The 16,899-nt window shown below is 38.5% G+C and overlaps 1 protein-coding gene across 1 annotated transcript; it reads left to right on the top strand.

Annotated features, from left to right (window-relative positions):
• The first annotated feature begins 1,067 nt into the window (after positions 1–1,067).
• Positions 1,068–15,932, top strand: lztr1 (leucine-zipper-like transcription regulator 1). The gene is made up of 20 exons (XM_017705074.2): positions 1,068–1,750; positions 3,161–3,223; positions 3,303–3,359; positions 4,213–4,292; positions 5,585–5,693; positions 5,829–5,909; positions 6,089–6,146; positions 6,690–6,829; positions 6,976–7,177; positions 7,957–8,067; positions 8,412–8,504; positions 8,756–8,851; positions 9,041–9,218; positions 10,066–10,235; positions 11,267–11,423; positions 11,982–12,108; positions 12,400–12,549; positions 13,415–13,520; positions 14,151–14,231; positions 14,693–15,932. Exons 1-20 carry the CDS (start codon positions 1,581–1,583, stop codon positions 14,807–14,809), a joined length of 2,346 nt encoding a protein of 781 aa, XP_017560563.1. The 5' UTR covers positions 1,068–1,580; the 3' UTR covers positions 14,810–15,932.
• Positions 15,933–16,899: the final 967 nt, after the last annotated feature.

Genomic DNA, 16,899 nt, shown 5'->3' with positions numbered 1-16,899 from the left:
GGCTTCCGCGCGCACGGCCCCGCCCTCTCTTCGTGCGTGGACCAATCACAGCGCGGACAGGCACTTCGGCACTGCCAAACGTCATTAGCTGTTTATAACACAGAGGGGTATTTCACACGCGATTTTCATTCCGTCTTTTCTTCCTTCTTTCTTTCGTTCTTTTTCTTTATATTAATTTTTCCTCTATCGGGTTGTTCTGTTCTGCTTTGCTGTCAAGCAGAAGGAAAGTGTATCTGCTGTAGACTAGCGGAACAAATCAGAGCCGGGCCGGGGGCGGGGCAAATTACCGGACCCTTATATAGCCTTTATTATTTAATAAAGCTCATCATAACATCATTTTACAACATACACATGCCCGCAACAGCGGGGCTTACAAGCTTCGCTTATCGGCGATCCACTTGAAAATTTGCGTGTCCTAAAGTTAAATGCAAGAGTGAAAATAAAGCCAGTCATGCAGAGCAACATTTTATTCAATATTTTACACCTACTACATCACTAAAGTCAGTCGGTCTTGTAACGTTTTTAGAAACCATGACTCAGTCCTGACTGTGGCAACCTTTAAAAGCCGCGTGTGAGACTTGAATGATGGGTGGTGTAAGGTGGGCTATGCCTTTGGACGCATACCCTGCTCTTCTGGATACAATCAGGACTATAGTGGCCCGGCTACTTGAAATGTTATCCTCTCTCCCATCCAGGCCCCCTCTAGGCCCGGGCCGGGGGCGTGCCGTCCTCCCAGCCCCCCCTGAAGCCCCGCCCCTGCTGCTGTAGAGAGGGACGGGGGTGAGGTGGGCATTTAACCAAGCATTTTCCCTTATTGTGCCTTATTCTTCACTCTCTATACAGCTATTCTGTCTGTTGGAGAAGTCCGGCTGTTTTATGAAACAGCCCTCTGCGCCTTAAAAAAATATTTGTAGAAAAGTTCTACTTACAATGAGTCGAGTAGGCCAAACCAAAGTTTATTGGGCTGAATTGTTCTCCTTTGGCTCTAAAAAGAAAATGTTAAAACTAAAACCTGTGAAGCGAGCGAGTGGACCAATCAGAAACGGCGAAATCACGCATGGCAAGTGCCGCGGAGACTCCGCCCATAGCAGCGATGAGGAAAGTAACGCTAGCTAAGTTGTTTTCCTGTAGCCGGATGACGCCAAATAACATTTATTCTCGTTGGCTAATTTACTAATACGGTTGCTTTTACATGTTCCGTGTAACATATAGTGAGCTTTAGGTAATATACAAGACGCCTGGACTCGAAGAAATCTACACTTAAGGACTCGTTCAGCTGACTTGCAAGGTAGTTAACCTAGCCAGCTAGCAGAGTGGTATGGTCAGAGCAGGTAACTATGACAACTCGTTAACCGTCACGCTCCTAGGCAGGTAATGTTGCTGTCCCGGTGTAAGGTAACGTTAGCGTTAAGGATGCTGTGTCTCATCAGTCTCGTATGAGCTCTTGAGCGTCAAGGGGTGTGTGTGCTAGCTGCAAGCGTTGGTGCTTTGAATTAGCCACCCACCCGCACAGACAGGCCGAGCTGGCTGGTTTCTTTCTCCCGTGGCCGTCAGACGTCGCCGTGTTGTGCACAAACTGAATGTCATGGTTTCCTGGAGCCATGTCTTGTAAATCCAAAGTGGCCCCGAGTGTCGACTTCGACCACAGCTGCTCGGACAGCGTTGAGTATTTGACACTTAACTTTGGTCCCTTTGAGACCGTCCATCGCTGGAGGCGGCTTCCACCCTGCGACGAGTTTGTGGGTGCGAGGTAAGGAAAGGTCACTTTATGGACCCGCAACTTCATAGTTAATCTGTTTCATAGTTTAGAGGTGGGTAATCCAGGTCCAAAAAGTAAAAACCCTCCCCAGGATTTTGTTCCAACTGCCTGAACACCTTCGCTGCTGGTTTGAGCAAATCAGAGAAGCCAAGCAGTTGGATCAAAATCCTGGGGAGAGTCTTTACTCTTTGGATCTGGATTACCCATCTCAGTAACTTATAATATACAAACATGGCATTAATGTATAATTTCGAGAAGATATACATACGAGTGTGTATGTAAAGATTAAGAATTGTCGGTTCAGTACTTCGCATTAAAAGGCCCATTATCTATACCCCCCCCCCCTTTTTTGTCTCTCATTCTGGAGGCCACTTGGTGTTTATGTGGTTTCATGTACCAGTAACAGTTAATGTTTTTTACAATCGTTTCCCATTCTCTCTTGATTCAACTACCAAGATGTGAACAGGCATTCAGAGTGATTTGTTGTGAAATAGTTCATTTTAGAGAAACATACTGACTCCACTGACTACAGTGGCGGTGACAGAACCTGAGGTTGCAGTGTTAACAACCCAAATATGTCCATTTTATTTACTATTCAAAACCACCAGATTACCTACACATCTTCTAAGTCTTTATATGTGGTGTTGATGGTGGTAAAATAGTGGTAAATCTACATGCAAAAGGTTTTATTGGGGACTTCTTTGCCTTATAACTCTCCAAAAGTTTATCTCAAAACTATTTTAGAGCAATGCTTTGGACATCACAAAGTATGTTCTTAAGCATTTCATGTAATAACTTTTTGAGATGTAGCTTTTAGAGGCTTTAAACTTTTCAGACATCTGGTTCCAATCACAACAACTGAGAGCAATTCTGATAGGGTAAGTTTCTCTGAAATGGAGCTTTGAATGACTGTTTATGCTGCTTTGCTTATGGAGAAATTTAGAAAAATTGAAGGTGTTGCCCTTTAAGCAATATCGGTCTATTTGCATTACTGTGCATTTAAAACTGAGGCATGTACATGACATCTTTTCTTGGCTGGAACACTCTTTATAATTTCACTGTGAATAGTGGAGCTAAAGTACTGTAGGCCGAATAGACAGATTACATAAATGTGTTGGTTTTTGTGACATCACAAAAACATAACATTTAAAATGGACCGTCTTCCATACTTTCATGCTTACTTTCCATATATGAACTGTAAGGACTGGAGAGTGAATAATGCAATTTGTTTATTTACTTCTTCAAACACTTTTGTTTTAACAAGGTGAAGAAAATGAGTTGTACATCGTATGGATAAGATAAAATAGTGATGAATATTGCACTTGTTGATGTGATACGCACTGCAACAATCCAGTAGTTACTGAATACTGAATAATGAGCGGTATCTGTCTGTCCTCTCAGACGCAGCAAGCATACAGTTGTGGCATACAGGGATGCTATCTACGTGTTTGGAGGGGACAATGGGTAAGAAATTGGATACTGCTGCTTCTTATGATGGATGGAAATTGCACCTGCCAAAATCTCACCTTTGTTATTCTTGCAGGAAGAACATGCTTAACGACCTGCTGCGTTTTGATGTGAAGGACTGTTCATGGTGTCGGTGAGTGGAATTGATTTAATACTTAGGGGTCCTTTTTTCAGTAGAGTCTGGCTGCAGACATGCACTTTCATCCAGATGCACTCTCAGCTCCAGTGACGTCATGCGCACATGCACTCTCTGCCACAATGGCAGAAGCGGCCCAATAGCACGTTAACTTTTGGCTGCTGCTGCTTAGTGATTTCATCGCTTAATCCATTTTTTGATCCTTAACACAGCTGGAGAATTCAATGTAACGTACCTCCCTGTTGAAAAAAAGTCATAGACCCCATTAAAAGTGTGTGTTGGTTCCTGGTGGTGTTCATTAGTCACTAATGATATTTTGTGTTTTTCTAATGCGTTGATACCCCAGTGTAAAGCATTTGGATCATTTAATTGGGACTGATTCTAGATACATTCGTTTCCTAATGGTCTCTAATGGCAACCATCAAGGCAATTTCCATTAGGAAAGCAAAACCATCATGTTTTATTCCTAATGGTTCTAATCATCTTCAGCATGGCTGTCATGAGTTTCAGCAGAAGCCTGTTAGTTTTTTTCTGTGAATAAACCTGACATCATGTCTTATCGTCGTGGTAGGTTTTATTTTGAAAGTTCCCATATTTAATTACCGTATTTTCAGTATGACAACGTTGATATATGTTCAGTGTAGCTGTTGTTTCCCAGCAGGACCTGCTTTGCTATTTTCCCTCATAAAACCGACTAAACACTGTCGTGGCAGAGCGGCTCTGACGTCATTAACAAGCTGGCGGTGCATGTCAGGCTGAGAGTGCATGTCAGCGGCCAGACCCTTCTCCCTTTTTGACAGGTGTGACACATCCTGTTCTTGTTTGTTGACTGCTGTTTTTACCTGAACAGGGCCTTTACTACTGGCACCCCACCTGCACCCCGATATCACCACTCTGCTGTCGTTTATGGAAGCAGCATGTTCGTGTTTGGTAGGTGGTTTTATTTATTGCAGATGCTGCTTAAACTCCTAACTCCCTGATATTTTCTTTTAAATGAGACCTTAGGTATTTCTTCTGTACGGAGCCCCGCTGATGACATCCTGTATAAATAAAAATAATGCGTGGCCATGCCTTATTAACGCGTGGGAACAAGATCCTAATGCATGGCCACGACTTAGTAAGGTGTGGGAATGAGATGATTAAGTTGTGGTCATGACTTAGTAAGGCATGGAAACGAGATCACGGCTTACTAAGTTGTGGCCACGCATTAGGATCTTGTCCCCACTCGTTACTAAGGCATGGACACGCACTATTTTTATTTATACAGGATGTCACCAGCAGGGCTCCGTACTTCTGTGTTTTTATGTGTTCTTGCGTTCTCAAGGACTCACTTGACAACATCCTCCACTGCATTTATGGATACATTTTGGGCTTGGGCTTGGTTCAGATTTCACTGAGTATATAAATATTTTTGAAGGCTCCCAGCCCGTCTCTAAATTATTTTACCCTGTGTTTTCTGCAGCTTTAGATTTGCTCTTTAGTTTATTATTACTCTCTACTTTCATTACCTTAAAACATATGATATGCTGGAGTCACCCATTCGTGTTTTAATTGTTTTAATAGAGCAGTTTTCTGCAGCCAAAAGGCTTTGCAGATTAAAATATTATTATTATTATTATTAAAACAGATTTTTTGATGAAGAATTTTGTTGAAGCTCACTTTAAACTTAATTTTGGATTATGATTATTTATTTTATTGTATTAAATCTCATGTTTAAACAGCTAAAGACTGCTATTACTGTCACTACTTGATAATTTAACAGGCACTATCCTGTCATCCTATCATTTTGTCTTGGCACTTTGAGTGGTGATGACCCAATTTGGGTCAGTTTCAGTCAGAATTTTGTTGGACTCAAACTCAGAATTTGATGATGCTGCTGGACAAAAATGTTTGATAAAGGTGTTTGAGGATCAGACAAAAATTTCAGCCCAGATTATGTTTCTAGTGTAATTTTAATATTCTCAGTACTTCGATAGGGCTGAGAGACACTGTTTTAAGGCTGCAGAACTACAGTTTTTTTTGTCCAGCAGGTGGTGCTAGTGACCAACTGTGGCTCGGAGCTAAAGAGTCACATTTTATGGAGGATGCTTTTTCTGCAGAACAGCACTTTTTTTACCTTGATGTGTGTTATGGTTGGGCAGAATGAGCAGTCATTTTTTTTTTATCTATGTGGTTTTGATTTTCCCCTAAGCATTGCAAATTACTGCCTGCATTATGTTTAGGTGGCTACACAGGTGATATCTATTCGAACTCTAACCTCAAGAACAAAAATGATCTGTTTGAGTACAAGTTCGCTACCGGTCAGTGGACAGAGTGGAAGGTGGAGGGGAGGTAAGGCAGTTTGTTGATGCTGGTGTTTGGTCTGGATATAAAATCTCCCATTAATTTGTAAGATCTCTGCATCTGTGCAAGAGCCTGCAATAGAGTTTCTGCATCTCTACTGTTTCTTGAAAATGTGTATTTCAGGTTAGTAGCAAGGTCTGCCCATGGAGCCACAGTCTATAATGACAAGCTGTGGATTTTTGCTGGCTATGATGGAAATGCAAGGTGAATTTATGAGGCACACTGTCATTAAAAAAGAAAATCTTATTGTGTTTAGTGATGCATTTGCATATCATAGTTCTAAGATTAGAACCAATGTAGTAGATTGTGCAGTTTTTTTCTTAATGTTAACTTTGGAGGCTATGACAGCATAGATGTGATTTGTTTGTGTATTTCCTCCACAGGCTAAATGACATGTGGACCATCAGTCTTCAGGATCGTGAACAGGCTTGCTGGGAAGAGGTGAGTAATGTTTTTGAGGATTTTTAAAATTATTATTATTAAAACTAACTAATGTAAAGTATTTTGCATAAAATTAAATGTCTTGCACATAATATCTTTACTCTGATGGGATTCAAAGTGATTGAAATGAAAGGTAAACTTTACTGCTTGTTCAAAAAACAGGTTTTGTGGGAATTTTCCGTACAGTCTGTGCCAAGTTTTAGAATGGCATTCTGACCCTCTGCTGTCCTACTAAAGAAAAAATAGGCAATTGCCTGCTCTGCTGGGTGATTTTGCCACAAAAATTAAAAACATGCCACCAAAATGTAAAAAAATCACAGAAGCAATCAGTGCTTTTGTGACTAGTTATTTTGTTTTCATAATTTGCAAGCAAACGAGTATTTTAAAGGCCTACCTGATACAGTTTTATGGCCATTCAAGAAAGTGGTCATTTTCCTGCTGTTGCTAAATAGGCCAAGAAGCTCATCTTTTTGCACCCTTGCTAAAGAGAATCAAAGAAATGTTTGATGGAAAATGTTTATGTCCTGTTCTTTTGCCCACCAGATAGAACAGAGTGGTGAGATTCCCCCCTCCTGCTGTAACTTCCCGGTAGCTGTATGTCGGGACAAGATGTTTGTCTTCTCTGGTCAGAGTGGAGCCAAAATCACCAACAACCTTTTCCAGTTTGAGTTTAAAGGTCACATGTGAGTATGCTAAAGATACATTATTTCTGTTGTCATGGAGCGTTTACATGAATTGTGTGGTCTTTTCATTACTACTACTTCTGACAGACTAAAATGTCTAAACATCAATTTTAAGTGCAGGTGACATTGTTTTATGTTCCCTACAGGTGGACCCGCATCCCGACTGAGCACTTACTGAGAGGCTCACCACCTCCACCTCAGAGACGCTATGGCCACACAATGGTAGCGTTCGACCGCCACCTCTACGTGTTTGGGGGAGCAGCCGATAACACTCTGCCCAACGAGCTCCACTGCTATGATGTGGACTCGCAGACCTGGGAGGTGATTCAGCCCAGCACAGATAGTGAGGTAATACTACAAATCAGGGGTGCTCAATATATCAGGGGTTCTCACTGTGTGTCACAAAAGAGAAACTCCATTTAACACATTTTGCATAATCATGACACCTAGAGTTGTTGCACAATCAAGGCACTTCTAGCACATTGTAGGGTACTTTTCAAAATGAAAACAGCAAAATGATTGATTGTTGAGTGCTATTATTACTAGTACTATTAATATTAGTAATCGTGCAATTAGTATATCATTAGTAATATAATCCATTAATTCTTATATTGGTGCATTTCTACCAAAAAATATGTCAGTTGCATTAAACTCCATTAGCCAGTGTTAGAATAAATTCCACGGTCTCTGCTATTTCTATGGGTTTTCCAGAGTGTGACATACCATTTAAAAAAAAAAATGCAGCATTGTCCATACAGCTTAAGTCTCCTAGTGGTTAAGATGAGTTCTGACAGTTCTGAAAAAATATAATATTACGTGCTTTTCCAAGGGTATCTGTGGCTGAAATCTAGAGTGACTTTGCTATAACAACCGAAAACATATTTTTTTTTATCATGCAAAGCATAAGGGGTCACTTAGAACATGGTTTGCAGTCTAAAATTTCTCCACCAACAGCACCCAAGTCGCCATGAACATACACCAGAATCGATATAATCAATACTATGGATAATTTTTTTATTATTTATTTAATTTTATTTATATTTTAACACTTATAATGTTCTTTATGAGATCTGTCACAGAAAAAGTTCCATATCATTTAGAATAATGCGGCACACATATATTCTCAGATGCCTAGTGGGAGACTCTTCCATGCAGCGGCAGTAATCCATGATGCCATGTACATCTTTGGAGGAACAGTTGACAACAATGTTCGCAGTGGAGAGATGTACAGGTTTCAGGTGAGCAGTTTACAGAGCAGTCTACATACAACAGCCATTCTGTTGGTACATGCGCTATATTGCCGGTCCTCTCATAAGAGATTCTATTGCTGACCATTCTTGGCTGTGAAGTGGTATTTGACAGGATGTGAAATTTGCAGGTAATGCTTGATCCAATTAATAAAATCAAATTACCAAGTCATTTGCTAATTTGTAGCTATTTTCTTTAATTATCTTTGAAATTAGCATTGTTGTTCAAACTGTTTTTCCGTTAAATAGACAGAAGCGGGATTTTTTTTTCATTTTATTTTTATTTGTTTTTTATTTTTAATAAGCGGGATTATTTTTTCTTTTCCTTTTCTTAGTTCTCTTGTTATCCAAAATGCACTCTTCATGAAGACTATGGCAAGCTTTGGGAGAACAGACAGTTCTGTGATGTGGAGTTCATCTTAGGAGAGGTTGGTAAAAGTTCATTAAACTTGAAATTCTTTCAAACTCCAGGTCATTTCACAGCATAAAAACGGTGCATCAGTAAAAGTGTGCTTTATTTTTAAGTTATACTTAAATCGAATGAATAGCAGTGTTATTTCTGTTTAATAACATGTTCAATCCATATACTCCTCTCTCTCTCTCTCTCTCTCTCTCTCTCTCTCTCTCTTTCTTTCTTTCTTTCTTTCTTTCTTTCTTTCTCTCTCTCTGTGCTGACTAGAGAGAAGAGAGGGTTCTGGGCCATATTGCCATAGTAACAGCACGCTGCCAATGGTTGCGGAAAAAGATTCTCCAGGCCAGAGATCGACAGAAACAGGTTTGCTAGATTTTGCAAAAATCCTTTTGTCTTATGTAATGGTAGACAACCCACAGTTTTAAACATGTGACTCCTTTGAGCGTTAATTGGATTTGAATAGCATACTAGGTGCAAGTGCATTATAATTAATGCTGCTTAATGCTTATTTAGAAAAGGTTGTTTCACAGTATATGTTCTTGCTGTCTGTAGAAGGGTAAGCAGGAGGCAGGTGAAGATAGCGAGGAGGCTGCAGCGAGCAAACAGAAGGACAGCAAGTCATCAGGAGGCCCTCCTCTGCTGGAGGTTTCCATCAGGGAGGCGGAGGCTCAGCCGTTTGAGGTGCTGATGCAGTTCCTGTACACAGATAAGATCCAGTATCCACGCAGAGGTAGGCTACCACCTGCCACTCTTTGTGAAGTGTGCAAAACGTAGGCCTTCAGCATGTAATGTTCTAGTCATTGATGAAATAGGTTCCACAATAAAGTGTGTGCTAATTTCAGGCCAACACTCTTAAGCTATTTTGAAATGCAAAATCACCCAAAATACCCTTTAGTGTATTTTTTAAAATTTTCTTTACTCCTCAACTTTGTAAATCAGAAGAAATTTATTTAACAGATGTTTTGGATTAATGCATTCCAGAAAAGACATTTTAGTTTGATTTTTTTTTTTTTTTTGTGTTAATATTGCAGATGCAATAGAGAACAAGTAGTATATGGGGCTTAGACCATTAATAGAGACAGGCTTAATATGTACAAAATATGAGAATAAGCTTAATATGTACAAAATCATCGTTGTTAGCTTTTTTAAATTGGGTGGTGGCTGTCCCAAACCCTAACCCTGTAAATTTCTACTTGGAAAAATACCAAAACTTTAAAAAAAATAAATAAATTTTTCAGATTCATCAACTTGTCATCCAGAGTTTAATTAAATCTAATAAAACGAAAATTAAATGTTGTCCTGCGCAAAGTGTTTTAGTCCATCGGTGGAGCCTTGTTTTAGCCACACCACTGCATTTTAGAGCCGGAAATGAGACTGTATCCCCACTTTTAACTGAATTGTTACTTTTGGTTGTGGTTGTGGCTTTTACTGTTTGTAACAGCTGGTTGTAATTGCTAGAAAGATTCAGCCTGAGTACTATTATGAGATACTGGCACTCATAGAAATCCTAATAAATAATAAATAAACACATCACAGAAATTGGTATGACCTCTTCCCTCTTCTCCAACTCTCCTCAGGCCACGTTCAGGATGTCCTGTTGATTATGGATGTGTATAAACTTGCCTTGAGCTTCAAACTGTCCCGCCTGGAGCAGCTGTGTGTGCAGTACATCGAGGCATCGGTCGACCTGCAGAATGTCCTCAGTGTCTGTGAAAATGCTAACAAGCTTCAGCTTGACCAGCTCAAGGTGAGGAAGAGTCAAACTGGTACTGACACGGACCAACCACAAACAAAATCAACCAAGACTGGTTACTGCATTTTAAAGCTAGTTAGAAACTAGTGAGGGGACTTCCAAATGGAGAAGACAAGAATAAAAGGGAGCTTCTGAATTCTGAAAACAATTTAATAGGCACTGTTGTCCTCAAATGACCATCTAAAACTGCACTGCCTGGCATGAATAAACACTGAGGAAAATGAGAAGCTAGTGAGCCCACACTATTTTTCTGTTAAAATTAGCATGTACAGCACTGTGCAAAAGTCCAGACCCACCAAATTTATTTAATTTCCAGTTAAAACAGCCATTAAGTACAATTTGTTCATGTGTCAGTGTCAGGAAAAAAGCAGAAAGCATATATTTAACATAAAAGTAGACAGAAGCCTTAATAAAATCAACTAATGCTCAACTAAATATAGTATGAATTTTTCAGTGTTTGTGTTCTGCTTTTGCCTGTATTACAGCTTCCATGTTTTCAGAAGACTTGCTTTCAGCTGTTCAAACAAATATGCAGGGATGTTTAACCACAATAAAGTTCATTCTTAGAAGCTGGTTGCATTTTCTCCTTTTTGTGATCCAAGTCATTCCAAACACATTTAATGATGTTGAGGTCTGGCTTGATTTTCTTCTGTCCTCTCAGAGATGAAAGCTTTAAGTATTGTTTATGTGACCGTATCAGTTTTGGTGGTTGACCTGGTCTTGCACGGTTGTTCCATCGTCTTTGAATCATTTAATCATTTTTTGAAGTCCAGTTTATGGAATAACTTGTACTTAATGGCCTTCAGGTGTGTAGGAGTATAACAAAACAGCATAGTGTATCGTATTGTTTAATACAAGCCTGTCAATTTAATATGCATAGGAAAAAAGAAAATCTTATTAGATTTAATATCTAATACTGTATACAATTTCTTAGGCCAGAATTGACACAATCACCTAGTTGGTATTAAAACAATTGACAGTCAAGATCCTTTCATCTTTATGTATCTGTATTTGTGTCTTTGCAGGAGCATTGCCTTAACTTTGTGGTGAAGGAGAGCCACTTTAACCAAGTGATTATGACTAAGGAGTTTGAGCACCTTTCTACTCCTCTCATCGTGGAGATAGTAAGGAGAAAACAGCATCCACCTCCCAGAGTCTATTCTGATCAGCCAGTGGATATAGGTACTGTCATACAAACAAGCCACACACTCTTGAACCTAAATATAAGCCAGTAAACAAACATACTGAATTTCACCCAAATTTTCCTAAAGTTAACACCAACCAGCCATTTCATTAAATACGCCTACCTTGCTTCAGCATTCTTCGTCCATTTTATCAGGTCAGTTTACCATATACGTGCACGTTGTTATCCCCCTTTCTTTCCCCCTAGTCAGGCCCACCACAGAGCAGGTATTATTTGGGTGGTAGCTCATTCTCATCAATGCTGTGACAATGACCTGGTGGTGTCATGTTGGTGTGTGTTGCACTGGTAGATCAGAGACATCTTATATGCAGGAGTTCCATAATATTGATATTATAAGTAATAAAATAAAATGGACAGAGAGTGTAGATATAAGACAGTGTATTTAATTAAGTGGCCGGTCAGTGTATAACAATGTATGAAACATTGGTAAGCCTGAGGTATTCAGGTTATTTTTGGAAAACTTTTGAAAATCTTTTTTCTGCTCTTTTTGCTGTCTTGCTATTGCAGTTATCATATTTCTGTGATTTGCCTTTCAGGCACATCTCTAGTGCAGGACATGAAGGCTTATCTGGAAGGGGCAGGGCTTGAATTCTGTGACATAATCCTGTTGTTGGACGGTCATCCTCGACCAGCCCACAAAGCCATACTGGCAGCCCGTTCCAGGTACAACACTTGGTGCAGATAAATGATCGGATTCCACTGGGTAAAAAGTGTCACCACTTAGAAAGATGTGCATATTGTTCAAAAACCTTATATCTCCAAAATGGTAACTTAACATGATAAGGAAAACTGTTTTTAAAATTTAATGAAGATTGAGATGAAGATGAGGTTGAAGGGGTGACGGTGGAAGTAATTTCCTCTGTTGTAGGACATTTTCCTTTTTACCGATAATTTTGAATGAGTAACAGTGATGGTTTACCAATCAGTTGGACTAATTGGTTTAATTACTGTCAGCTATTTTGAGGCAATGTTTCGCTCCTTCATGCCTGAGGATGGTCAGGTGAACATCTCCATAGGAGAGATGGTGCCCAGCAAACAGGCCTTCGAGTCCATGCTGCGCTACATTTACTATGGAGATGTCAACATGCCCCCAGAAGACTCACTGTATCCTTCCAAACAATGGCATAATAGTTCATTTCACCTATTTTTAAAATGTCTTCATGATTTAATTCATAAGATGTAAGTAAAGTCATTCAGAGTTTTTGATGACCAATGCTTTTTCTAGAAAAACACTAACTGACTCACAATTACTTACATTTGTGGTGATTTGAACCAGGGGTCTGCATCGCAACTATGTTTGCTGTTTTATATACTTTTTATTTTATACTATACAAAACCTCCAGTGAACCTACATGTGTTTTCTGAGTATTTATACGTCATGTTGTTGATAGTTAAATAGTGGTTAATTGGAAAAAAATCTGTCTTTGGCATCAAGCACAAAAATTACATCAGAAAAATTACCTAAAAAATCATAACCATTATCTGTGACATTTTGGAAGCATGAAAATCTTCAGACATCTGGTTCCTGTCACACACCCTGGAAAAATTAGGATTGTTCATTAGAGCAGAGCACATCAAACAATTCTAAATGACTTTAACATCTTAATGAGTGACTTATGCAGAAACTTTGAAAAAATCAATGGAATTCCCTTTCTGTAGTACTCACTGTATTGATTGTGTTCATAGTCATGCCACTGCTTGATCAATAATTGTTAAGTAAAGATTGCTTGAGTGACATAAGCCAGTTGAAATAATAAATAAATAAATTCATTAAAACATCAGGGCGACCAATAAATGAGTTGATGATGCATTGGTAGCAAAAGCTGAGAAATTAGAAGAAAATCAATTGTTATTCATTAGTAAATACTTGTTGTTTGTTTAATTACTTTTGGTACAGAAGCAATGGGATTCTTCTCCATTTGTCTATAAGCAATCAAGGTCATTGATTCTGTCCTTAACCTGAGCACAGATACCTGTTTGCAGCACCATATTACTATGGCTTCTCCAACAACAGACTGCAGGCTTATTGCAAGCAGAACCTGGAGATGAATGTTACTGTGGAGAATGTTTTGCAGGTAGGCCTACTGTGGATTGTAGACAACCTTTTTTCCACCTTTATTTTTTTTTTTTTTTTTTAGCCTACAGTAGTTTAGCCATGCCTGTTCATACTGAAGAGCTCATTTACATGTTTTAGTTTCAAAGACACAGCAACAAAAACAGCCTGTTTAATTCTAGGGATAAAGATAAAGAGATGATAGAAAATGTTCAGATGTTCATTAAATTATGACGACTATTGGTACACAATAGCATATATATGTTGTAAGTGGATCTAAGGGAGGTAAAAGATAAAATATAAAACTAATGTAGGTCTGGGCCCTTTTTATAGCTATTTTTTACTGCTAATAATCTTGCAGTGCAATGAGAATAACAAAACAAAGCCTTTTCAGTCATTTCTGTTTTTATTTTTATTTTTTTTAAGTGATCTTAGTTCATGCAAATTATCATCAATACTTTTTTTTTAATTTGCCACATCTAGCTTTTGAGCTTTCTTATAGGGCTCTCTTTTTGGATGAGTCTTTTTAAAAAAAAAATCTTTATTAATCTTTTTATTAGTCTTTTGTCCTTTTTTTCCCCTTAAATAAATAAGAAGAATTGTCCTCTTTTAATTGTCGTCCCCTCTGCATTGTTCTCTGTATTGTTTTCAGATACTTGAAGCAGCTGATAAGACTCAGGCTCTGGACATGAAGAAGCATTGTCTGCATATTATAGTCCACCAGTTTATCAAGGTGGGTGTGCTGCTGACTGGCGTTCTGAGGGTTTGCTGGTTACCTGACCATGGTTAACCCATCTCGTCATCTCCACTGGTTCTAATCAATGCAGTTAGTTTTTTTGATCAACAGAAGGAAATGCCTAACCTTTTAAGGAAATCAGTTCTGTTGGAGATGGCAGTCATTGTGATTGGTGACAGTTCTGATGGCCGTCATTGTGATCAGTGCTGAGGGAAATGTTCTTCTTTGTGGTTCACAATGTGTGTAGTACATAGCGTATAGTATGAGTGTCTGCATGCAGCATGAAACTGCAACTCGTCAAAGCAAAAGTGCCATATTCCAGATTCTTTTTTTATTAGCTTTTTTGGCTCTGTTTTATTTGCTTGTATGTCCATTGCTTGCCCTGCACTCCTGTTTGGCTTGTATTGTTTTGTTTACTGTTTGTTTATTGGTTTTGCTCTCCTCTCCTTCCCCTAAAGGTGTCCAAGCTCCCCAACCTGCGATCGCTCAGCCAGCCCCTGCTGTTGGACATCATAGAGTCTCTGGCATCACACATATCAGATAAACAGTGCGCTGAGATGAGCTCCGACATATAGGCATGTTCTCTTCTCTTCTCTTCTCTTCTCTTCTCTTCTCTTCTCTTCTCTTCTCTTCTCTTCTCTTCTCTCTTTTTCATTTATTCAGCCATCTCATGTAGTATATAATTTATCTTTCCCTTTCCATGCCTGTTCCCCCTGTAGATTATCAGAATGGTCAAATAATGAAGGCTTTGTGTAGACCCTGTGGACACCACAGTATGCACAGATAGGAAGAAGTAGTAATGCTTTGTTGACTGGCATCTCTGTGGCGATAAGTGAGGAATGTACATTACCCATGTGCACCCTATGTAACCAAATCTGTCTGCAATTTACAGTCATATGCAAAAGTTTGAAAACCCCTGGTAAAATTACACGTTATGTAACATGTTATGTAAGAAAATAATTTACATATCTTTGCAGGGAGCAACCTAAACTATGGCATTTTCTGCAAATTCTAGAGCAAATTTGTACTTATTTGCTTATTTAACATATTGGAAAAAATGCCATGTTTTCCAAAAGAACATTTTATTTTTTTCTCCATACTGTACAAACAAACAAATAGTAATAGTGCACAGAAATGTAAAAGTGTGCTGTCTGTAGAGGATGTGTACACTTTGGCATACAACTGTATCTGCGTGGTCTTTATGATTACTTAAGCAAACTACTGGTCTCTCACAAATGCAATATGTTGATTGAGCTCTGTACTAACAGCTTTACAGTACTGGATTCCTAGAAATGAAATGAACATACCTATATTAATCATGACACTTACATGGACAAGGGTATTTGACAAATAAAATAACTGTCACTTAATTTCTGTTTGTACTAATTGTATAGTTAATCGTTTGTATTAAGTTCTCTGTATTGCAGTTAGTACTTTATATCTCTCATTTTTTTATAAACAATGCACCATGTAAATATGAAATATGTAAATCTATTTATTCCTTAACTCTTTGTTGTTTAACCTCTTTTCAGCATCAACAGTAATTGGTTGTAATATCGCTGACTGTAAGCCAAATGACACGTACAGCCTCACAATTCAGTGTTATTGTATCATTTATGTACTGTGACCGCAGAGAAAAAGCTTGATTGCTTCTGTTACCACTGTATGACATGTTTGTTAATAAACCATAAACAGGTTTATTTTGTTGTTTACTTACAGGACCAGTAGAATATCATATATTATTTTCTGAGTGCCTTCATCAGTGGTCATCAATCCTCCTCCTGGAGATCTGCTTTCCTACAATGTTTAGTTTCAACCTGTGGGGAAATGCTGCCTCCTATTTACCCAAAACTGTTGTATCTGATCCAGCTAGTCGGGGACTAAAGATGATAATTAGCCGGAGATTGCTACAGATTGTGATTAGAACAAGACTCTGCAGAAAGGTAGACGTCCAGGACAAGGCTGGTGACCACGGATCTACATGGTGTGTCTTTTAAAGACGTTCTTATGTGCCTATAAACATGTTTAGTAACACTTTATTTGAAATCTACGTAATATATGCCTAAGTATTTAATGATGTATTTATAAGAAGTTCTAAGAAATGTTTGACTATATGTGAATTGCAGATGCTAGGATTCACAAGATGACAAGATGTTTAAAGTGTCATATTGACAAATAGGGCCTTAAACTAGTGATGGGCTTTTCCCAATTCCCAAGTAATGGAACATTACTAACATTAATTAGTTTGCAAGGGAAGTTAATGGGAAAATATTTTTCTCTAAGTAATTCTGGGCCATTTCGATTGGCCCATTCATCATGAAATTTTAACACAGTACAAAAGGTAACTGGAGTTGTCCAATAATACAAAAAAGGGGAAAATGGTGGTTGAAAATAGAGAAATGGATGTTTTCGTGAAACAATGTTGATATATCAGTTTCTTTATAAAAGCTCAGATTCTTGTAATTAGAGACTGACTTTTTCATGTCTCACAGGTCACCATCATGGAAACTGTTCTTTAAAATAATACAACCTCATTTTCAAAACAGTTGGGATGCTGTGCAGAATGTAAATAAAAATAGAATGCAATGATGCATATCATGTAAACCCTATATTTAAATGAAAATACAACATATAAGTAAACACAAATAAATCACAACAAATCAAA

The sequence above is a fragment of the Pygocentrus nattereri genome, chromosome 20 (genome assembly GCF_015220715.1).
Source record: "Pygocentrus nattereri isolate fPygNat1 chromosome 20, fPygNat1.pri, whole genome shotgun sequence".
Classification (NCBI taxonomy): Eukaryota; Metazoa; Chordata; class Actinopteri; order Characiformes; family Serrasalmidae; genus Pygocentrus; species Pygocentrus nattereri.
Note: the sequence above shows the minus strand (reverse complement) of the source record. Positions and strands in the feature narration are given on the sequence as shown.